The sequence below is a fragment of the Eutrigla gurnardus genome (genome assembly GCF_963514095.1).
Source record: "Eutrigla gurnardus genome assembly, chromosome: 4".
NCBI classification, from domain to species: Eukaryota; Metazoa; Chordata; class Actinopteri; order Perciformes; family Triglidae; genus Eutrigla; species Eutrigla gurnardus.
Window position 1 is genome coordinate 2,038,324 of NC_139918.1, and position 25,524 is coordinate 2,063,847.

Below are 25,524 nucleotides of genomic sequence, written 5' to 3' on the forward strand. Positions count from 1 at the left end.
TTTTATTGTGGACAGTCTAAGGCACACCTGTGCACTAATCATGATGTCAGATCAGCATCTTGATGTGGCACACCTGTGAGGTGGGATGGATTATCTCAGCAAAGCAGAAGTGCTCACTATCACACATTTAGACCTGATTTGTGAACAATGTTTGAGAGAAATGGTAATATTGTGTATCTGGAATGAATTTTAGATCTTTAAGTCCATCTCATGAAAAATGGGAGCAAAAACAAAAGTGTTGCGTTTATATTTTTGTTGAGTGTAGAAGCCATTTTCAAACTACAAAAATATTGCAAATGCTCAGGGTAACATTTCAAACTAAAAAACCAAGTCCCCAAACATGTCCGCAAAATACAGTAATGATTGTATTTATTTATTTATATCAGTATCCCTAATCTTCCTTAAGGGCTTGGATATAGGAAAACTTACCCTGCATGCCCTCAACAGGTGTGTGTTTCAAATCAGTTATGTTGACGGTGCTGAGTGGCACTGCATTGGGTGGTCAGTTGTCAGCTGACGAGCTGGATGGGAGTGAGTGCTGAATTGGTGCTGAATTTGGGAAATAGGAGTGTGTGTGGTGGCGTGTGTGCATATACTGGTCCATAAAGACCTCTTTCCTCAAATGAGATTTTGTAATGTGGCGGTGGCGGTGTCTGCACATCACAAAACTGATCTCAGGTACATCCTCATTTGTCATATGGACACACACACACACACACACACACACACTCCCCCCCCACCCCCCACACACACACACACAAACCTTGGTTTCCCAGGCAACCACCATGGGAACCTTAGCCCAGTAGAGTCTCTCTCCCGAACATTGTTTCAATAATATTTAACTTTTCTCGCAGCTTTCGTAGCCTATAATGCTTTTTTGAGGCCTTGCTCACAGTTCATTGTGTGCCAGCACCATGGCACGTCGATATACCGTAAGTGAGGCTATTTTTTTTTTATTTTTTTTGTAATATTTTATTTTCCAGTTTTATATATATAAATGCAATATACAAACAAACATCTGTATACCAACAGTATAAGGACATAACACAAAACATGGAGGATAACCTTATTCCGTGACCCCACCACCCACCCTGAGAGAGAAAAAAAAAAAAAAGTCAGTGTGCAAGGTCAATACAAACGACTAAGTACTTGGTGATACAGATGTACCGATATGGTCTAGGTATGGCTGCCATATTTTCAAAAAGGCGTTATATCGTTTTCTAAGACAATAAGTGATTTTTTCCAGGGGGATGCAACTATTCATCTCAGAAAACCACCTGTCAATAAGAGGAGGGGAATCAGATTTCCATGATACTGCGATACACTTCTTAGCAACACATAGGGCTATTTCGTAAGTGAGGCTATTGACCAAATATGTGATCACCACACTGGTGAGGAGAAGAGAGGCCAGGAAACTGACAGTGAGGATGGATTAGACGGGGAAGTGTCAGAAGATGAAGACGACACAGAATATAATCCAGACCAAGAATCAACTGATGGGGAGGAATCCAGTGATGAAGAGGATGGCCATGCTGAGGCTGCTGTCACATTCAGGTCAAAGAATGGGAACTTATCCTGGTCTTCATCCCCACCTGAGAATCAAAGTAGGCTTTCAGCTGAAAATGTCATCAGGATGACCCCAGGACCTACAAAATATGCCGTATCCCGAATTGATGACATCAAATCCTGCTTTGAACTGTTCCTGACTGACTCCATCAAAAACATAGTGGTAAACATGACCAACTTGGAGGGGAAACGGATCTACAAAGACGATTGGAAGGAGGTAATCCAGACAGACATGAACGCATACATGGGTGTTTTGATTTTGGCTGGTGTGTACAGATCCAGAAAGGAATCTACCAGAAGTTTATGGGATGTAGAGTCTGGTCAGACAATTTTTTGGGCCACCATGTCACTCCAGAAATTTCACATGCTGTCACGGGTGATTCGCTTTGACATCCGTGATACAAGACCAGGCCATCGTCAACAAACTGGCAGTGATCAGAGAGGTTTGGGACAAGTGGGTAGAGCGCCTGCCACTCATCTACAACCCAAGTCCAAACGTCACAGTGGATGAGCGTCTAGTCACTTTTAGGGGACGCTGCCCTTTCAAGCAGTACATGCCAAGCAAGCCGTCTAAATATGGCATAAAGATATGGGCAACATGTGATGCAAGGACAAGTTAAGCCTGGAACATGCAAGTTTATACTGGGAAAGCTGCAGACGGTGTTCCTGAAAAGAACCAAGGGAAGCGTATGGTTCTGGAGATGACTGCAGGTCTCAAGGGACACAACAGAACGTGATAACTTCTTCACCTCCTACACTCTTGGTCAGGAGCTGCTCCATTGACCATGGTGGGAACGATCAGAAGAAACAAGCCTGAGCTGCCTCCCTACTTGCTACCCAGGACAGGGATCGTTATTCCTCCAGATTTGCCTTCACGGATACTCACACTCTTGTGTCCTACTGTCCAAAGAAAAGGAAAAATGTGCTCCTGATGACGACTCTGCACAGGGATGCGGCTGTGAGCACCAGGGAGGACAAGAAACCCAATGCCATCCTGGATTACAACAGGAACAAAGGCAGCGTTGACAACTTTGATAAGGTATGTTGATTTTTATTTTTCATGTACTTCTTCTCTATCATCAGATTGAACTGCACTATAACAGTAAGACTTGGTTTTGATGGAGTACACATTAAATGTATAAACAACACTGAGTCAGTTCTATCCATTTGAATATGTAAAAATGTAAAAATGATCAGTTAAAACGATGCCTGGATGCATCATGCAAAAGATGAGGTATCATTTGTATGTATTCATGATTTTATCTACTTTGTGCACTTTTGCAGGTTACTGGCACATACTCTTGTCAGAGGAAGACAGCACGTTGGCCCATGGTGGTGTTTTTCAACATGTTAGATGTGTCGGCTTACAACGCATTCGTGCTATGGATGGAGGTGAATCCAAGATGGAAGCAGGGGAAATGTTTCAAGAGGAGGCTATTCCTGGAAGAGACAACAACGCCAACACCTTCCCCGAACGCCAGCCTCTGCAGGATTGGTGAGAGAGATACAAGGCGGAGAAGCAAGATCACCTGCTGCAAGAGAGAGAGGTGACAAAAGGAAGAGGTGCAGTCTGTGTGCGCCAAGAGATGTAAAAACAAGCATGACGTGCCAGAAATGCAATGCATATGTGTGCAAGGCACATGCAACAACCTGTACATATTGTCCAAAATGTGCATGAGAAGTTTGAGTCAACCCACTCAAGAAGCCTGATTTTTAACAGTTTTCAGTTGTTTTTCTGTTATCAGGCAAAAACATATCTGATAGAGTGATGAATATTGTAATGTTATGGTTCTTGTTAGTCGTTCTTTAATGTATTAACACATTGATCTTGTAATATTGTGAAAGTTTTTTGGGATACCGGTAATTTCCTTTGTACACAAATAAAATATTCCGGTCACTTTTGACCGGGAACACAACTAGTGTTACTTTATGTGACTGTATAAAAAATGTAAATGGTTTCAAAACAAATGTCCTTGGTAACTTTGACCCTAAGTAGTCTGTGATAAAAAATATACTATGTTTCATCTGATTATTTTTTATAGTCAAAATAATCCAGAAATGATGCTTTTTTGAACTTGAATTCAAGATGTATATGCTCAGATCAGTGAGGTATACAGGCCATAAATAACAAATAGAAGTTCAAAACTTGTAATGTCCACTAGAACTGTAGTAGTGATAATATATGTATTATTACAGTTTTATGATGAGTTTAAATGGAACGGTCATTTTTGATCGGGAACACAAAATTGTTTAACATGAAACAAACACAACATGAGGGTTAAAACATCATTATGCATTTACTGCTAAGAGTACAGCCAGAGCCTGGCTGGGAACGCTGTTTTCCAGGTTATCACCATTCAGAACGCAACCGGCTCGGCCGAGCACCAGACTCCCAGATGGTTCAGTTTGTTCACACCAGAGGTTCACAGCTGAAAGTGAGTTACTCACTTCCTTTGTAAAAGACTACATGGGCCTTGTCTTCAACGTGAATGATTATCATAGAGCACATCAAAATGATTTTAGTATTTTAAAAAGGAAGTAAAGTAGTTATTAAACAGTTTGTAATAAGAGCCTCATTCAGCATTTGTAGAGGAGGCCTCTCTGCGTTAACTGTATGAGTCAGTGATGTGTGTTGGTTGAGGGTTGATTGCTTGGAGAGGAGTCTTATGGCAAGTTAGCAGCTTATACGTTGGCTGCTACAGAGGTAAGCTGGGTTGCAATTGTGATACGTAGCTTTTGAAACGGAGAACAAACACGGAGCACAGGATGGCATATTGACTTTTATCAAATGATGCAGCAGATGGTCTCAAGAACCTCATCAACCACACCATGACAGCAGCTATATCTGACATGTTCTTCTCCACTTTCAAGAGGATCGAGACCTTCCGGAGAAACACTATGTCGCAGGATCGCCTGAATGCTCTGGCCATGCTCTCCACGAAGAAACTCATCAGGGACATTAATAAGGTCATCGAGAGGTTTGCCACTCAGAAAGAGACAAGGGCAAAATTCCTCTATAAATAACACACACACACACACACACACACACACACACACACACACACACACACACACACACACACACACACACACACACACACACACACACACACAACCACAGAGCTTTGCAGCAAATGCTGGAAGAGGTCAGCCTTGTAGACATATGGAGGTTAATGCACCCAAATGATAAAAAAAATTATACATCGTTTTCAAATCCACACAAAACATATTCCAGAATTGATTTCTTTTTGGTATCTAACAAATGTACAGAGCGTGTAAAAAGTAGCTGTAAAAGCATTTGACTGAGTAGAATAGGGCCCTATGATTTCCGCGATGAATCAATCTGACAATGAAAATGGAATCAACTGTAAAACGTGGAATTTGTCAAAATCTGTATACAATTCATAAAAATCATTGTTTTCGCTACACTCTAAGAGATGGCTGTACTTTTACAGCAGAGCAAAAATCATACACACTGTAAACCCAGATTTTGTTTCTAATTAAACTTATGAGTGATCATTACTTAAACTTTTATGTATTATGTATTTGTAAAAACCTGCTATCATTACTAAACAACATTAGTTGATTGTACTATTTAGCTAAAAAATTAATTGCACTAATCGGGTTTAGTAGAGATAACTTGGTATGTTAAGTTTTATAAGAAAGGGGAGTGGCCTAATTCAAAAATGTTCCAGGTCACATGGCCAGCGCAACGGTCAGTAACCGTGCTTGCACGAAGTCGACACTGACTCGGCGGGACGAGCACAGGAAGCTACAGCAGACGGTCTGTCGTCACCCTCGCCAGGAAGCAGCTTTACTGAACACCTGGAACGGTTAGTATAAGTAGCCTAGTTATCTTTGTGGGAACTTTTAACACCCAAAAACTGGGAGATAATTTGTTGACGCTGTTTTTTTCTGTCACATGTTAATGTACTGTTTGAACCTGTGCATGCTGCTAATACATGCTTATTGCTAGCTAATGTCCACTCAAAATAGTGTCAGCTGAATGTTAAAGTTAGCTTAGTGTTAACAGTCCGAGGACAGCTCAAATACCGGCGAGTTTGCGCGACTATAATTTATATTTCCGCCGTTTCGTGCGGTTGAAAAGCGGTTCAACCGCTGTCAGGGGCAAAGGAGTGTAACGCGCTGCCGCTGTGGAGGTTTATGTTGTGGACGCCGCGAGCTGCGCGCCACGCATTGATCCACTCGACCGCTCCGTGCCCACTCTCTTTCCCCCTCTCACTCTAACGCTTGTTTACATGCCGGTTTTATGTGTAACACAGACGTCGTTTCGGTTCTATTACCATTTTGTTTTTTTTACAGCGATATTGTTGAGCTGAGTTTTTGAGCTAAAAGTTTTCTTGTTTTCTATTTTTACAGATCCTTGTTGTTGTGTTGTTGTGAGGATGCTGTGGAAGTGTAAGTACGATGGTTTCACGATGGTGAAACGCTGGCCTGCCCTCTTCACTGAAGATCAGGTATGTTCACTTTTCACTGAAGATCAGACATGTTCACGAAAGAGAAGATAACGAATGACTATCTTTCTATTATATAATGTGTCTAGATGTATATTTCTCTTGTCCTCTTAAAGGAAAACATTGATATTTTTAATTTGGGGCATGCTGTTTACACATTTAAACATCAACATTTCAAATCATACAAAAAGGACATTCATGGGTGTTTTTCCAGCTCTACTTTGCAGATGGATTGCCTTGTATAGCTCAGTTGATCTAGGTTCTAAGGCTGTTTTTTGTTTTGTTTTTTTATCTCTGTATTTTTCAGGTGTTTATGGAGTTCAGCAGGATTGTGGGCAAGAACCTCAAGCTGGAATTCTATGAGAACATTGATCGGCACAGTCCTTGTCTCCGTGAGTTATTTCATTCCAAGAGAGGGAATGTTGGACAGTTGTTGACACAGATTTCACAACAGACCAACGTAGGTCCTTACACATGATGTGCTTGGCATTGTTCTTTACAGGTTTTGTAAAAACATCATAGTGCCACTCTATTAGTTGTGTAATTCAGTTTCTTATAGATCATTAGCTTTCTTATAGATAATTATTTGATTTTCATTTTAGCTATCTAACTTGTTATTCTGTTTAATTCCCAAAAGACTACAGAGCCAGCTGCGATCCGGACACAGGTACTCAGAGGGCTTCCAATCATCCTTGGGGACAACCCCACAAACTTCTTCAAAGTAGGCTTCGTAAGTAAGCTCTTGCTTTCTTTCAATTTTCACAATGACACTCTTACAGTATATTGATTAAAGTTTTTTTTCAAATGAGAAGTCTAATGTAATGATTGTGCTCTTCTGTTATTCTTTATCAAGGACTCTGATGATGATGATTCTTTCCATGACCTTGACATCGGGATACTTCTCATTGAGCGTGAAAGTGCAGTGCTCACATCTTCCCAGCATCTCAGTCCAGCCTCGTTGAAAATCATCATTGAGGGAGAAGTCTTGATGGGAGACATTCAAGATCTGCCAAAAGCAATGTGCATTCTGTTTGGACTCACATATGCACTCCATCTGAACTAGCCCAAGACTATGAAGCTCACATTTCAGTTCATCCAACAGGTATTGCTCTCGTTAGGCCACACTGACCTAAAACCGAAGCTACAGTCTTTGAATAATCAGCTCGCAATGTAGAGAGATGTCAGCTCTACTGTAATAAGCTGTTGACTACTTTTTTTTTTTTGCCACACCAGTAAAAACACTTTCTGACCAGTGGGGTAAACCTCTATTATTTTCTGTAAAACAGGCCGACAAACACACACACACACAAACAGACACATTGAACACCCACTCACAACACAGTCCCACACAACACCCACACACAAAAAACACTGACATATACACACCTACACACATTTAAATGCTGTAGGAAGCGGGCTGAAGGATGTGATTTGTGTGACAATTAAAATTGAGAGGAGTTGTAGCAGAAAGACATAAGACATTGATCAGTTCTTGATGAAGCAGATTCTTTTGGTTTGTAATTTCTTGTACATTTGAGCAGAGGTTTCTTGTGAATTCTGTTTTTTTTTAAGGATTTACCACTATAATCTCAGGGCACATCCATGTTTTTTCTTGTAAATTTGTGATGCATTCAACAGCCTCACACGCAACCAGCACGGACAACACCAACAACCACACAAACAGCACAGACACAGACAACACCCACACACAGACACATTCAGCTACCACACACATCATTATTTCAATGATTTGAAATTACCTTTTTCAGATTAATCACTTTAGGTTGGATGTGTTGATGTTGACCTGATGATAAGTTTGGGATAATAAGATTGGCTGTGTTTTGCCTTTTTCCTTAAATTTTTTTTAAAGAAAAGGTAATTTAATACAGAAAATACAGTAATTGTAATAAATAATGGGTATCAATAACAAGTAATAATAGCTAGTTATATTTCATAATTTTGAGTACACACTACTAACAAATATAAATACTAAACTTCAGGTGTTAATACAACTCAACATATTTAGTTTCAGCTTGTGTAAAAAGTTAACATTCCATGTTAGTAAAACTCAACATATTTAGTTTCAGCTGTGTAAAAACAGTGGTATAGGGCAACGGGTTTCCACGCGATTTGCGAGTAAAGTCAACTAATTCGGGTTAAGAGTGCAGAATAATACCATATAATACCATTACGTCATGGTACTTGAGCTAATATTGCATTCTGGGTAATATTCGTGAAGCAGGAATGTCCTACAGTACCCAACAGTAAATTTCTTTCTAAATGTAACTGTGCTGCTACGTTGCTGTAATATACTGCCACTCTACTGTAAATGCAGCCACCTGACGTCATGACACGCCTCCTCCTTGGAGATAGTAGCTGGGAGCGACATCGTGAGATGAGAGATGTGTTCTAGTTGGTAAGTTTAATTCATTTTTTCTATTATTGTGCTATGGTACGCTCAAGTTTACACCAGTAGAATTTCAGTATGTGAGAAAAGACAAATATAGCCAGCCAACAGACCATTAGTAGCGCTACCTAGCAGTGAACCTTCTTATACTTCTCCCCGTTTTCTTTTCCCCTTTCAGGGAAATAATTAGTTGAAAAAAAATCTAGTGCCTTTCTCGATGTTACAGTGACAAATCCTTAGTAAAAAGTTAAGTGTAGTTAGTTAGCTTAGTGGCGAGCTGCCCGTGGACCAGCGTTTTTGGACAGAGCACAGAGCAGCATTTTATTATAAAAAAGGAGCGGCCCAGTTCAGTTAGTCCGTTTTGAAATCTGGTAGCTGACAGCCCACCAGTGAAAGCGTTCGTTCAATCAGGTGCAGCAAGGAAGTGTGCACGCGGTTGTAGGAAGCAGAGCACCTGTCAATAGGGTTGCCAACCGTCCCTTGAAAAATGGAATCGTCTTGTATTCAGAAACAAAAATGTGCATCCCATATTGAGCTGAAAAGCGACGCACTTTGTCCCGTATTACCGTGAGAATGAATACATGGCGCTTTATAAGAACATTTACGGTAAAGTTATTTTCAGCCTCTTCTGCTCTGTGACCAATGATCTGACGGCACACTCGGAGTATGACGATCCAGAATCCCGCTCATCTCATTGGTCGAGGTACTGTTGCTTGCGAAGAAGATACCGGAAGACAACAAAGCGGCATGAACGACAGTGACACCGACAGTGCTTTCCAGGTCTCGGGCGGTACACCTTCGTGCAGCTATGCAACTACTCCTCCGAGGAAAAAAACAGAAAAGAATGCAAAAAAAATACTGAGGAATGGGAAGAAGGAAACGCATGGGTGGAAAAAGTGCGCGATAACATCAATAAACTGCACTGTGTGCCGGCGGACTTTTTCCATAGCCCATGGTGGACTAACTGACTTAAAGCTCTAGTCTACGATTTATCACTTGAGCCAAACTTTAGCCAATAGTAGCCATCCGGTCTGCATGGCTGCCATTGGCTAAATGTTCCGATCCAATCCTTGCTCACTCTCCTGCTCCTGCTCACGTCTCGTCCTGACTCACTTCCGCGTTTGATACTACGAGCGGACAAGACGCTTGTTGCCCTGAGCAGATCAGGTATGGAGCAGGGATTGTGGCGAGCGATCCCCGAGCAGTTTGGGATCGGGGACGTACTGCAGTCGGGGTGAGAGAGAAATCCGACCGGCACCCGCTACATTAACACCGATAATGTTTCATCATTCGTGGCCGTAATAAACACTATTACTGCTTTGTACATGTTGTGGAAGTCCCGGACACACCGGGAAACTAAACAGCGTCCCGTCTGAGTTCGACCCGGAGGGAATGTTCCCATTCATTGTCTATGTAAGAAGCCGCCGCCCGCAAGCTCTCTATAATCTTTTAAACTGACCGTTCTCAATCTAAAATAAAGACAGATTCAGCAACTGCATAGCTTTTTCTTGCCTAAAATGTTTTCAGAAACACATTTCGTTGAACTATTTTCATAAAATAAGGAGGGAGGTGGGAGGCTGTGAGGGGAGAACGATACGAGCTCGGAGAAGTACAGAGGGGAGGGGTGTTCATATCGTAGACTACAGCTTTAAAGCAACATGCTTCCAGTGGTGGGCACACAAGAAACATAAGGGACACCAAAACTAAGGGAACCCTAGACCAATGTATTGTCCACCGGGCAACGCCAGAGGCAGATATGGTATGTAAAGAGTCTCTGGTTAAGGTTAATATGGGAAAGTACAATGAATGTCTGAATTGTATGAAGAAATATCTAAAATTATTTTCTGTGTAATAAACAATTGCTACATGAGTAGGCTACATTAAATAGAAAAATGATTGCATTAATTTTGCTATGTTCTGCTTTGTATTGTTTTATATTTATTTATACAGTTTTAAGTTAAACAGGACAGATATTTATTTTATTCTGTTAATTTTTTAATTTTGTATTAAAAATAAATTGCTGATAATTATTTATTTTCCATGTGTTCATATCACTCAAATATGTGACCCGCCATGGCAAAACCAGCAACAAGTCGGGTGGTACGAATTTGCGTAAAAGACTAAATAAGCTTCTTTTTTTTTCAAAATTAGTGATTTTCATTTTTTGGAGAATATGCAAGTTGAGATCATGAAGAAGCCACTCCATGTTTCAGATAACAATATTGGTTGCCGTAAAAGTATACATTTTGTATTTGTAGTTTCGGAAAAAATCGGCCCTTGTCTGTGTCCCTGCAGGGCCGTGTACGGCGATGCAGTTAATTTCCATACTGATCACCGTTGGCCATTCACGCGCTGTTGTTATTTTTTCGGCAAATCAGCTGCACGTTAGAAGGGAAACACATGTCTACTTATTCAGCGCAGCGGATCAGCTGTAGCGGAAGATATCACACGTCTACGGTTACATTTCAACGGGATAAAGACAGTGATGAGAAATGAAGGAAATCCGTAACTTTGCAAATGCTACGGAAGAAGAAAGGAGAAATCTCTCCTTGGAAGACATTCATGTAGCGACAAACTTTCTCAATAGCTCATGTACAGCATACGGATAGATTCTTTAGCTGCCGAAAGAGAGCAAACGGACATACAGTAGTTACGTCTGAGATGACTGCATCCACCAAAAAGCTGCAGACAAAAAGAGAGTGCGCCCAGACCTCTTATTTCATCGGAGCCAACAAAGTCTGCAGGAATACTTTTCAGTTTCTTATGTGGTGAGTTTCCGTTAACATCCAAGTTAACTGCTTTGCTTAGCTAGCTAAGCTAGCTCAGTACTGTTGTTTTAAAATGATTAATGAGTCATGCTATGTAGAGTCGAGGTGAAGTCTGAACAAGTGAGTCTTGAGCCTTTTTCGGAAGATGGCAAATGACTCTGCTGTGCTGACATTGGTTGGGAGTTCGTTCCACCACTGAGGCGCCAGAACAGAGAAGAGTCTGGACTTTGCTGAGCGACATTTGTTTGATTTCAGTGATGGTGGTACCAGCCGGCCAGCTGAAGTAGAGGAGCAAAGTGCTCGCTTTGGGGCGTGTGGTTTGACCAGTGTTTGAAGGTAGATGGTTCCATTGATGGCCCTGAAGGCCAGTGCCATAATCTTGAATTGGATGCGTGCTGCAACAGGAAGCCAGTGGAGGTCACGGAGGAGGGGGGTCACATGGGAGAATTTCGGTAGATTGAAGACAAGGCGTGCTGCAGCGTTCTGGATACGCTGCAATGGTTTAGTTGCAGAGGCCGGGAGTCCGGCCAGGAGAGAGTTGCAGTAGTCAGGAACCAGGAATTGCATTGCATCCTTTGTGAGGAAGGTCCGAATCCTGCGGATTGTAGAGGGCAAATCTGCAGGATCGGGCCACAGTAGTGATGTTGGGGATGCAGGAAACTTGGTCATCGAGGATTACACCCAGGTTCCTCGCAATTGAGGAAGGTAATACTGTGATGCCCTCGACAGTGACCGACGGGTCCATGCGAGGGCAGTCTTTCCCCGGGATGAAGAGGAGTTCGGTTTTATTGAGGTTAAGCTTGAGGTGATGTGCAGTTGTCCAGACAGAGATGTCAGCCAGACAGTCCGAGATGCGAGTTGCAATGTGAGTGTCAGAGGTTGGGGGAAAAGAGAGGAACAGCTGGGTGTCATCTGCGTTACAATGGTAGGAGAATCCATGTGATAACTACAGAACCTAGTGATCTGGTGTAGAGTGAGAACAGAAGCGGTCCCAATACTGAGCCTTGAGGGACACCCGTGTCCAGAGAACAGGGTTTGGACATAGAGCCATTCCATGTGACCTGAAAGGTGCGATTTGTCAGGTATGATGTGAACCAGGTGAGAGCAGAGTCAGTTATGCCAAGTTCAGCCAGGGTGGAGAGGGGGATTTGGTGGTTGACTGTGTCGAATGCAGCAGATAGGTCGAGGAGAATGAGAACGGAGGAGTGGGATGAGGCTCTGGTGTCTCGCAGGGACTCGGTCACTGTGAGGAGGGCCGTCTCAGTGGAGTGAGCAGTCCTGATCCTGATTGATTAGGGTCAAGGAGTTTGTTCTGCGAGAGATAGGATGACAGTTGGTTGTAGGCGGCACGTTCCAGGGTTTTAGAGAGGAATGAAAGAAGAGATACAGGTCTGTAGCTTTGGATGTCAGCAGCATATAGGGTGGGTTTTTTAAGGTGGGGCTTCACTGTAGCTGTCTTAAAAGCCGCTGGAATGATACCTGAGGTGAGGGAGGAGTTGATCAGGGTGGTGAGGAATTGCAAGATGTCGTGTGAGATGTCTTGGAGAAGAGTGGAGGGAATCGGGTCAAGGGAGCAGGTGGTGGCACGGTTAGATGTAACAAGTGCGTGAACGTCTTCAGAGGTGAGGGGGCTAAAGCTGGTAAAGCCATCAGAGTTGGGAGTTAGTGGAGATGTTTTCTGGGAGGGAATAGGCGTGAATGAGGAGCTGATGTCATTTACTTCTTGGTAAAGTAAGTTGCAAAGTCTTCAGCCGTAAGGGAGGAAGGAGGGGGAGGGGTAGGAGGGGTGAGGAGGGAGGAGAACATGGAGAAGAGTTTCCTGGGGTTGGAGGCGGAAGAGTTGATCTTTGCCAGGTAGAAGGCAGTTTTAGCTGCCGAAACAGTTGAGGTGAAGTCAGAGAGGAGGGGGTGGTAATGAGCAAGGTCCTCGTGCTGGCCCGATTTCTTCCATTTTCTCTCTGCCGCTCTCAACAATGATCTGTTGGTTCGCAGAGGTTCGGACAGCCAGGGAGGGGAGGGAGATGACCACACTGGTCGTGAGATGGGGGAACAGAGAGTGTCCAAAGAAGAGGAGAGTGAGGACATCAGGATGGAGGAGGCTTCCTCAGTAGGCATTAAGGAGAATTGTTCTGTGGATGGATGGTCGTGAGGAAAGAACAGTTGAGGAGAGAGCGGAGGGGGTGAGGGATTTCAGGTTGCGACGGCTGGTGACAGTTCGAGGCGTAGAGGGGAGGGATGTGGTGGGCTTCATGGGGAGGGAGAAAGTCACAAAGTGGTGGTCGGACACGATGAGGGGGGTAACAGAGAGTGCCGAGATGCCACAGGATCTTGTGAAGACCAGGTCAAGTTGGTTCCCGGCCCGGTGAGTTGGTGGAGAGGGGGAGAGTGTAAGGTCAAATGTGGAGAAGAAGTCAAGGAATTCAGATGATATGATATTTTTAAAGAAAGGTTAAAGACACACCTTTTTATTCAGGCTTTTAACTAGTATTTTAAATTCTTCTTACGTTCTTATGTGATTTTATCTTATTTTATATTTTTGCTTCTATCTTGTTTTTAAGATGATATTTATCTTAAATAATTTTAGTTGTTTTACTTATCATTGGTATTATTTTATTTTCTTATATATTTTTATCCTTTTAAGCTGTTCACTCCATTTACTTATTTTTTCATGTTTTTTTAATCCTATCTTATGCTTTTAGTTTTTAGCTTTAACTCCAGTGTTTCCTCAGGGGGGTCTTCCACACTGGGAGCTGTGTCTGGGCTGCTGCCCCTGGGTCCCTTCGGCTCGGCTGACTGTTGTGGACTGCCAGTTTTGTTAACATAATTTTCTCCTGTTTATTTAGTTAGGGAGGTAAGTTTTATGTCATTTATGTTTTCCTCAGTTTTATTAGGTAAGATTTACTTCCTAGACAGGAACCGTTATGTTTGTTGTTTTGGCCTTGGTCCACCCTGAAGCCTATAGCTCATTTTATTTATACTTAACTGATTTTTGTCATCACCTTTATTTTGTAAATAAATCATTTTCTTATTATTCTGATACTACTTTGTTTGTGGTCACTTGGGACTTGGGGAAGATGGGGCCTTTTCGTGTTGTGTCCTAGACCCCTAGACTGGGACGTAACATTCCAATAAAAAATTTGAGAAGCAAATTCATCTGTTTTTCTTTAATGATCAACACAAAAGTAGGAAGTGATTTGCAGTAGCTCAGCTATGAGACTGAGCAAACTCAATGTATATATATATATATATAATTTTTTTAATCACGCATGGAAATGTACATCAAAAATCGAGCTGAAACGATAATCCGTTTAGAATCGAATTGTTGACCTCTGAATCGAATCAAATCGTGAGGTGCCAAGAGATTCCCACCCCTACCTCACACAGTCCAATAGGGACTAGTGTTGTCACGGTACCAACATTTTGGTACCGGTACCGGTACCAACATGTGTTTCGGTACTTTTCAATACTTTTTCAAATAAAAAGTGAACGCAAAAAATGTCATTAATGACTTTATTTTAATAGAAAATCTTAGAACAATAACATATTAATCAGCAAATAAAATAAAATACCACAAAGACAAGCTTTTCTAATGCACACAATTTTAAAAATGTTAAAATATAAATACAATAATATTACATAAAATATAATAATATAAATAAACCAGCTCTATTTTTTTCTTCCAGAGCTACTTTTGTTAAGAGTGAAGGGGGGTGGTGCTTGCTTTTAGCACTGAATGTGGCTTTTTTTCCTGAGTAAATGACCTGTCGTTCCCTGAGCTCAGTGTGCAGGTCTGGGTGCTTGTCCTTTAAGTGTTTGGCTAAGTCGGAGGTGTTTCCGCCGTTAGCCATGCATGTTTTAAATACCGTTTACACAGTGGTGCATCGGCGTTAACTGCCTCGCCTTGCGCATTTGTTTTAAGCTACTTGCTAGCTGTTTCCTCCGGCTTGCTTGCTTTTTCGTTTTATCTCCCCAAGCTGCGGCTCGCTCCTTGTCCTCTCAGCTGTAGTTACAACGCAGTGACGTCACGTGGCGAGTTCGCCGAGCTGTTGCGGGCGCTGCCGGCGGCGCTGCAAGTACCGGTCCCGTCCAAATGCAATATAGTACCGTTCTAAATGCCTCAGTACCCCGGTACCAAATTAGTACCGGTATACCGTGCAACCCTAATAGGGACACAGACACCCAACATTCACACACTCAACACACACCATTGCACCCATACCCACCATACAAAGACCTCCCCCTACCCCACAAACACCAATCCACAGACACATGCTAAAACCACTAAACACCTCCCACACACCCACCATACAAACATACACTGACAGCCCGATGCCGATCCCTCCCTCCCTCCCAACACACACTAACACAACATAAAACTAAATAAAGCTTGTTTGACTAAACATTTTTTTCTTTTTTCTCAACAGCCACATCCTGGTTCTGCAATACTGCCAAGGTCCCCTGCATCACTTGCACCTTCTCCTCCCTCCACTGTCTCTTCTTCCCAATGGGTCTGTGACATTCAAATCCCTTGGGAGAAAATGCCAGTAGGACTCCGAGATGCCATGGTTAGAGAACAAAGGGTGGCCCACTCTGACCGACTTCAGATGATCAGGGTTGACACAGTCGGATTGCATTGCATGAACCCGACCAGAGCTCATTGCGCTGAGACAGCCAGGGCTGTTGTTGTGCAGTACCCCAAATCATTCGGGTATGTGACCAATGAGGGAGATGTCTCTGGATGTGGGCACACGTCCCTACTGAACCAGACAAACAAGAGTTGAGCATGTCAACCAGAACAACACTCTGACAGCAGCCCCCAGAGGAACACCTTTAATGAGCTGGACAGTTATGGGTTTGTACATTGGCAGCCTCAAGACCTGCCGGAAGGAGAAACCCCAAGTACTCTGAGTACTGTATGCTGATTACTCTGTACACAAATGAAGGTCCTAGACGGGTGGACATGAGCAGAGTTGATGAGCTCATGAAAATTACATACTGGAAGCAATGTGAACTCATAATCTCCAGTCCCCCTCCTCAAGTGTCGACCATAGGAGAAGAGTGGCCTTTTCTGTTCGAGAAGAGATGGCTGTGTTTGCCCATTTTGAAATTATTACTGTGATTGACGTTCTCTCAAGCCTGACAGAGGCCTTCCTAAGTAAGGGCAGTGAGTCATCAACTTCTTTCTGCAACAGAGGTTGAAATGGAAAGGGAATATCCAGTCCCTGTTAACAGAGATGGCGAACGACCCCAGGACACTAGAAGACACCAACTTGATGGGGACTTCGGCAATCCTTCTTTCGATAGACAGAATCCCTATTTATTCTGGCTGATGTAAGTACTGTTCACAAACACATCTAACATTAAAATACACTAGCTAGAGGGTGTACACATGTCATGTCACAATGGCAGTTAGGATCCACTGAGTAGCAAAAGGAAGAGATTAGTGGCAGTTTACATTGCGTTTCTTTAATCTAACTATGTTTAAGTCTAACATTTCCACTGGGAGGCTCACAGATGCTCAACATGTACCATGTTTCATGTAACTGACATGGATTTAGATGGTTTAATCCTGTTTTAAAATAGATTACCCTTCCTGTATACTAAAGTTAGGCCTCCTAATTTACATGACAGTCTCAGAGAGGCTACAATAGACATGGTAAATGTTGACCATCTGTGGACTTCCCAGGCAAGAAATGTGGCCTTAGTTTTAGGCCTACAGGAAGTTAAAGAAAACTCAACGGAAACTGTCAGTCATTTCTACTTTTTGCGACTCAGTGGGAGTAACGGCGGGTCCACACCGGACCGAAAATCGGCGTCTTTGAGAGAGTCGGCGTCCGTGACATAAGTCTCCTTGGTGTGGTCGCTCGAATCGGCCCACGTCGGCGTTCATTTCAGCCGATTCAAATGTGTAATCCGCCATTCGAGTCGGCCATATTAAGTAGCCCGACTTCATTTACCGACGCAAGTCGGGCAGTCGGTGCGGTGTGGACCCGCCTTAACTGCAATGTAGCAGGCCACTGTGACATCACATGTGCATACCTTCGATGTGGTGTCCTCTCTAGCAGCAGTTAATTTTTTTTTTGTGATCAAATGTTTTTATTATTATTATGCATGACAGCAGTTAATTGAATTTAACTTAACTTTCAGGGAACATTTTCTGTTCAAAGGTTGATTAACATTTGCACATGTGAATTATTTGTAATTCTGAAAGATGCTCTTAGCAATTGTGTGTGTTTTGTAAACATTTAATACAAAACATTCAACAGCTAATATCTCCTCATGACCTGCTAGCTCTAATTCTTTACATTTTACTTTTTTTAATACAGGTCACCCCCAGACTCATTATGCTTGATAAGTTTGTGTTGTTTTCTTCTTCATTCACACTCAGAGAGAACTGTGGTGTGCACATTTAGGTAGTGTAATCCATGGAACAGATCAATTCCGTCATTTACATTCATGGACATTTGTATTTTCACCCCTCTGGAAATGTTGGTTTTTAAACAAAACTTGCACACTTATGGAGGTTTTATTTGATGAAACCAACAAACCAGGGCCATTTCAACAGCTCAACAGAACTGTAAACAACAATTGGGTTCCGGGTCATTCCATGTGAAAACAGCCAATATTGGGGTACCATGTACATGGTACCTCTCAGATTTTGCTGAAAAGCGGTGAAAATATGCCTTAAATATTACCAAACGAGGGAATCTGAAGTTTCAGGTCAAAATCTCTAACGGTTTGCCCGTGGCGTCCATTTGAATTTCAAGTGCCCCGCCCCTTTTTGACACATTGGAATTTTGCATTTCATTTGGCATATTTGGAGGCCCATAACTTCTGTTCTAATAGTGATAGAAGGCTGAAAATTGGTCTGTTGCAGTTTTTACTACACAATTCCGTAGGCAGAATCAACATTCCGTACCGTTTGGGTGAGAGGTGGGTCACCAAAGTCCCAAAAAAAGATTTTTCACTTTTTGTGTGCCCCTAGCACCATGATTAATGATCATATTTATTCTAAACAGGATTATTTGTTGTATTTGGGAACTTTGCTCTTGCCAAAATGAATTTGAAGGGTATGGTACCACTGGTGGGGGTTTTATGGGGGTTCAAAAACACTTTCAGGCAGAGGTAACTCTTTTGGAACCCCATATTTGGACCCCCAAATGACCACGTGGGCACTTCGAACCGGACCTCCTCCGCCCGGCGCAAGATTCTGAAAGAGGCTGGGCTCCGGTTGGTTTCCTCGCCCGAATCCGGCGGGGAATCATACTCCAACAACTGATGCCACTGGCTGCCAGGTGAGCCAGAAACCGTCACCCACCCTCCCCCGCCCCCTTTTTTCCCCAACCACATTAATAATTGGAGACTCAATCATAAAAACATCCGGTTCTTCAATGCAAAAGGAACCCATTGTTTTCCCAGAGCCACTGTCCCCGGCATACTGGACAAACTCCCAGCACTGCTGAACTCTCTCGGGCCCTCCATCCAACGTGTCATAGTGCATGTTGGATCGAATGATGCAGGGAGAAAGCAGTCCGAGCTGGCCAAAAATGATTTTAAAGATCTTTTTAGGTTTTTAACAAACTGTGGAAAGTCCGTCTTCATTTCCGGTCCTATTCCAACTCTGGCACGCGGAGTAGAACGTTTTAGCAGAATCCTCAGCCTCAATACCTGGCTTCAGTCCTCCTGCACTGCCCACAATTTAGGTTTTATCAACAATTTGAATCTGTTCTGGAATCGTTCCTCCCTTTTTAGAGCTGACGGGGTTCATCCGAGCTGGCTAGGTAGCAGCATTTTAACAGATAATATCCTCCATGCTGTCCAATCAGTCTTCTTCGTCGCTCATACACGCCCCTCCCTCAGTGACCCCAGTGGCACAGGACAGTATTCACACAATCCCAACCATAATCTCACACAGACAATTGAAACCCAGGACTGTTTTTAGATCAAACTGTGTTTTTAACATTCCACTTGTAAAACGTGATGAGCGCACGTTCAGCACAGTTAAGTTGGCTGTGCTGAATGTGCGCTCTCTTTTAAACAAATCAGTGATTCCCCTACCATTGTACAGGCCTGGCGGGCCGCCAGGCCAAGGAGACCTGCCGCCAGGCCAAAAAAATAAATAAATAAGCCACTTATCAATTAATTCATAAATCAATAATCATTTACATTAGGAGCGCCTCTGTGCAGCGCGGCGCGAGTCAAACTGCTTCGTGCCTAGCGATGTGAGTACCGCTGCTGAGAGCGCGGGCATACATTCTGGGATGTTTAGGGTTTGTTAGCTAACCAACTGGCGCCGCCGGAGGCAACTCCAGAAAAAAAGACAGGTGCAGGTGAGACGGAAGAAAGGGGAGCAGATTGCAGTGGAGAGGGGGGCTGGTCGAGGACCGTTGCACGGTTCACACCGGGTTCACACCGGCTGCCGAAGCATCGCGAATAGCCACGGAACGGAGCCCGCTTCCTCTCGGCACCCTTGTTAACCAATAGTGTAGTTCAGACCAGACGCGGAGCGCCGCGATCCTACGCGCCGTGTAGCGATCGTTTCACCGTCTATTTCGGGTGTATTATGTGCGCGAGCCGCGAGCGATAGCGTCAATTCTGGCAGAAAGTCACACAAAGAAACACGAGACAATCCGGTCAATTTGCAAAATAAAAGCAATTTTCAAAATAAAATACAGCGATTGACAAATGCGATCATATTTGTGTATCTAAACAGAGTAGAGAGATGAAAACAAACAAGCTTCTCTCTCTCTCTCTCTCTCTCTCTCTCTTTTGGTAAGCAATAATGATGAAAATAACACAGACAATAGGCTAGTTTTCCCAGGCATTGTCAAATGTATGTAACTCTGTTATAATCAAATGAATAAAAAACTTGTGGCCAAGTTCCCCTACGACAAGGCCTTGGTGAAGTTCTTCACAAAACCCAGAAAAATCAAGTGCAGCAGAGAACGATGCACACTGTGTGGTTGAAGTGCACATGTAGCATGTTCCATTTGTACTGTATGCAATAAATGCACCTTAATAAGTCACTCTCTCCTTGTGATCTTCAATACACTCGGGTTGAACATAAATTTGAATGCAAATATAATAATTGCAGAATTGCAGACTGCTTGCTGTACCACTTAATCCAAATGCACCAATACACCATCCCACGCGTCACGTCCGTGTAGGGTTTTTTCGGTGGGTACCACCGGGCCTGAAAAAAATTCTAGGGGAAACACTGCAAATCTTTTATCATAAATGATATAATTTTAGATAATAACCTGGATAGCATTCTCCTTACAAAGACATGGCTTGGCACTGATGCACCTGTTGTTCTCACTGAGGCTTCCCCACCAAATTTTAACTTTTATTTTCAACTAGGGGGTGCAGAAGAGGGGGAGGTACTGCTTCAATTTCAAAGAACACCTTGAAGATGAACAAAGTATTTTTTAACAGTTACTCCTCATTTGAGTACCATGCCTTCGTTTTTAGCAGCCCACTGATTCTATGTATGACAGTCTACCGACCACCCCAGTATTCCACTTCATTCATTAGGGAATTTTCAGAACTTTTATCAATTATTCATACCACTTTTAACAGAATTTTAATAACCAGTGATTTTAATCTACACATAGACATCTCCTCAGACTCAATGTCCAGAGAATTTTTAAACCTTTTACACTGCCTTGATTTTAAGCAACATGTGACACAGCCGACCCACAGCAGAGGGCGCACCTTGGACCTGGTTATATCTTATGGCCACTTTTGTGTGTTTTTTACAATCACCAGATAGGAACAGTGAGGAAACACTACCTAACTTCTGAAGTGGCTGCAAATTTTATCCAGATCTTACAAAGCCCTCCTGCCGAAATTTTACCAGCACCCTGCGATTTTATCACTGACAATTTTAACAATAAGATAAAGTCAACACTGGACTCAGTGGCTCCACTTTTTATAAAAACAATTAAAACAAGACCTACACCCCCGTGGAGAACTAATGAAATTAAACAACTCAAAAGGGAATGCAGGAGTGCTGAAAGGAGATGGAGGAGATCAAGGTTATCAGTCCATTATGAAATTTTACGTCAACACCTCAAAATTTACAATAACAGTCAAACAAGCAAGAATCTCCCACTTCCAAAAATTGATCAATGACCATAAAAATAACCCCAAATTCTTATTCTCCACAATCGATCTTTTAACAAACACAAATTTTAAAAAATCCTCCAAGACACCAGATAATGCCCTTTGCGAGGACTTTGCAGACCACTTCAGAAGAAAAATCAATGACATCAGATCCAGTCTTTTATCCCAACAGCTTTTAACACCTGGATCATTGCTTTTACCTGAGGAAACACTGGAGAGTTTTGCCCTGGTTGATGCGAGGACACTTGGTCGAGTTTTCTCCCAGGTAAAGCCCACAACCTGCCTTTCAGATCCAATTCCCACACCGTTTTTTAAAACACTATGGATTTTTGAGGGACAGCTGTTGTATTTGGTGAATTGCTCTCTTCAGACGGGTGTCTTCCCCACCTCCTTTAAGACAGCGGTGGTGAAGCCCCTTCTGAAGAAGAGTGATTTAGACCCCAATGTCTTAAATAACTACTGGCCTGTATCCAACTTACCATTTTTAAGTAAAATTTTAGAAAAACTTGTTTTTAATCAAGTAAATTATTTTTTTAAACTCAAACCATATTTTCACTCATCAGTCTGGTTTTAGGAGGAACCACAGTACAGAGACAGCACTTTTAAAGATTTTAAATGACATCAGGTGTAATTTAGATAATCATAAACTCACAGTCTTGGTACTACTGGATCTAACCGCCGCCTTCGATACAGTAGACCATCACATTTTATTAAATAGACTGAGGAACCTGGTCGGCCTCTCTGGTACTGTTTTTAACTGGTTCACGTCCTACCTCACTGATCGAAGTTTCTTTGTAAGTATGGATACATGTTCCTCAGAAACCCATAAGATAAAGTGTGGGGTTCCCCAAGGGTCAATTTTAGGTCCAACTCTTTTTAACCTTTACATGCTTCCCATTGGGGACGTCATCAGGAGGCACGGCATCAGCTTTCATAGTTATGCTGACGATACGCAACTCTACATCGCCGTGTCTCCTGATGACACAGGGCCAATTGATGCGCTTTTTAACTGCATTGTAGACATCAAGTCATGGATGGCAGCAAACTTCCTGCAGCTCAACCAGGACAAAACAGAGGTTTTAGTCATTGGTCCTGAAGGCCAGAGAGAGAAACTTTTACCAAAGTTACAGGATTTTAAACCCTCAAAATCTGTAAAAAAATCTGGGCGTGATTTTTGACTCTGAGCTCACTTTTTATTCCACACATCAAAAACATAACAAAGATAGGTTTTTACCATCTTAAGAATATAGCCAGAGTCCGCCCGTTTCTCTCTCAGGCCAGCACGGAGGTGCTGATGCATGCTTTTATCTCTTGTCGTTTAGATTTTTGTAATGCCCTGCTCTCTGGTCTTCCCAAAAAGAACATGTACAATTTACAATTATTACAGAACTCAGCCGCACGCGTGCTGACGAGGACCAGAGGGCGGGAGCACATTACACCAGTTTTAAAATCGCCGCATTGGCTCCCTGTGCGTTTCAGGATCGATTTTAAGGTTCTTTTACTAGTTTTTAAATGTCTTAACGGTCCCGGGCCTTCTTATTTATCTGCACAAATTTTACCCTATCAACCCTCGCGGACCCTGAGGTCCTCCGGTGCTGGCCTTTTAACCATACCACAAGTCAGAACCAAAACACACGGGGAGGCGGCATTCAGTTACTATGGCCCCCGATTGTGGAACAGCCTGCCGGAGAACCTCAGGGCCGCAGAGAATGTTGATGTTTTTAAAAAGAGGCTCAAGACCCACCTTTTTAATCAGGCTTTTAACTGACTTGTTTAATTCCTTCTAATTCCTTTTATGCTTCTTACATTTTTTATTATTATTCTATTTTATATTATTTATTTTAGCTTATCCTGTTTTACTGTTTATACTGTTTATATTTTATTTATTTTTATTGTTTTATTTATTGGGTCTATTTTATTTTATTTTATACATTTTGATACATTTTACTGTTTTTATTGTTTTTATTCCCTCAGTTTTTAGCTTCTACCTTTTATCTTATTTTACTGTTTTAGCCCCTCGGTTTTCCAGTGTTTCCTCCTGGGGGCCTACCACACCGGGAGTTGTTTCTGGTCCACCGTTGGGGGTGCTGTCCCATGGACAGCCCTGGCCCGGGTGGCTGGAGAGCTCTACACCGTGGTGTGGAGCCTCCTGTCTGCCTAGGCTGGGGTGGTCCCTGTGGTGGCGCCCCCTGCAGTCATGGACCATGATTCCTCTCGGTGTGCGCGGCCCCCAAAAGGTAGCTTCTTCCTCACCTCAGATCTCGGTGCCCAGCCATGTCTCCTCAGCAACAGCTAGTGTATGTGTGTGGGTGTGCGTGGGTGTGTATGTCTGTGCATATGGCTGTGTGTGTGCGTGAGTGTGTATGTCTCTGTGTATCTCTGTGTGAATATTTGTGGGGGTGGGAGGCTTGGGTTTAATGGTTTTCTTTGTTGTTCATATCTTGTTTCGTTTTTGTTTTGTTCGCTTTTATTTTCTGTGAGGCAATTTGTGCTACTTTTAAGTATGAAAAGTGCCATATAAATAAAGTTTGATTAACAAACTGAAATAGCGGCGAGTGGATCGACAGATGCGCTGATTTTAGTGGATTTCAAAAAGTGGATGGTATATTGTGACACTTCCAAAAATGATTGCATATACACTTGCCCATATTTATGCACATGTTCATGGTCTCTGAATGACAAGGAATTAGAATTAGAACTACTAGAATGTTTCTTCAAGAAATGTCTTGATCTTCATTAATCAACCACATGATTAGACACCATTTCACGGGGGGAAATGCTATGAAATTGTAAAGGACAGAATTTAGAAAATTAAAAAGGTAAAACACGTAATTACAGAATCTGTAAAAGATTAAAACAGATTTTTTTCAAACACTTACACACCCTAATTAACCGTTTAACTGTGCTCTCAGTTATCCTGAGCCTTGCTAACTTTGGGGCTAACCCCCTTCACTAAGACAGGAACTCAGCTTGAGTCTCCTCCCTGATCTTGTGGAATTAAAGCATTAACCCTGACAAATAAACACAAAATACACACTGTACTGCGAAATTCACAGCTATAATGGCCGTCCCAGGAACACAACACCCCAAGAAGACCGGTTCCCCTTTGCCTGTAAATCTCTGGAAGAAAGCCTACAGTTCCTCAGTGAAGGCAGGGTGAGGAACCGGTCTTCTTGGGGTGTTGTCTTCCTGGGACGGCATCTTATGTTTGAAAAGTGTGTGAGTTTCAAACGTTTTGGTGCATGACAACCCACTGAAGAAATAACTTCCTGTTTCATGGCAGATTGCATCACACCGGCGATCAACAGCATTCAACAACACCGGGACCATGCTCACATGGGCTGTGTGGCTGCTCAAACCTTTTAACATGGCCAACATAATGAACAGTAAGAGGTTCCGAGACAAAGCTGAAGGGCCTCTACCCATAAACAGGTTAAACTGTGTGAGTGACATAGTTCATTTGGTGTTGTACCATGTCCTCATGCGTATGCTAAACCAAAACATGTTTATCAGGTAAAGACAGTATGGTAATATCCATGTCATACCCGCATGCAACACCGATGAGGAAGCCATGGGATTTTTGTAGCTGAAAGTATGAATTATATTGGGAAAAAAACTCTTATGAGCCTAGTAGTGCTGCATAATTGAAAATCACAATTATTTTGATCAATACTGAGCAGCCTCCCAAAGATATTCAGGCATTAAGTGGAACACCGAGCACATTTGTGTAAAAGCATTACCTTGTTCAAGTCTGAACAGGGTCCTCTCTAAATCCTCCATGTTGTTGAGCGTCAGGATTCGGATCTGCTTCAGGTGCTGCGGCAACATCTTGATTCGATCTTCAAAGTTTACCAATCCCTAGGCTCCCTCTGCAAAAGGAAAAACTGGTTACTAAAGTTCTCCTAACTTTAGGACCATTACCTACCACAAAACATTTTTTAAATTATTAAAACAAGTTTGTTTCTGTATGAACTGTATGAAAGTGTCCCTTTGTTATGTGGAGCATGCATTGGCACTGACAATGCGTTTGTGCCACAGTGGCATTGCAGTCAAATTGCCCTCAGGTTGTACTCCCACTAGAAAAAACTTCAGTTTGGAATGTCTCGGTGACAGGTGTGGAGGATTAAAACCCTGTTAAAACCCTCTCATCCAAGCCACTGTTGATCACATGTAATATCCATTC

General features: G+C 42.6%; 2 protein-coding genes and 1 long non-coding RNA gene across 4 annotated transcripts in view; 1 reads left to right on the plus strand and 2 right to left on the minus strand.

The window, feature by feature from the left end:
* The window catches only part of LOC311012784 (ADAMTS-like protein 2), a 233,954-nt gene that overhangs the window by 80,339 nt on the left and 128,091 nt on the right, over positions 1–25,524 (minus strand). The window lies entirely within an intron of this gene.
* Positions 1–25,524, minus strand: part of agla (amylo-alpha-1, 6-glucosidase, 4-alpha-glucanotransferase a) — a 73,335-nt gene that overhangs the window by 44,868 nt on the left and 2,943 nt on the right. For both annotated transcript variants that reach the window (XM_084008425.1, XM_084008426.1), the window contains exon 2: positions 25,082–25,210. In XM_084008425.1, the coding sequence (XP_083864551.1) occupies positions 25,082–25,169 (88 nt within the window). In that variant the 5' untranslated portion in view covers positions 25,170–25,210. The remainder of the gene's footprint in view (positions 1–25,081; positions 25,211–25,524) is intronic.
* Positions 5,193–7,197, plus strand: LOC311012809. Its single transcript, XR_014597074.1, has 4 exons — positions 5,193–5,399; positions 5,947–5,985; positions 6,679–6,771; positions 6,895–7,197. It is a non-coding gene; the product is annotated as an uncharacterized lncRNA (long non-coding RNA).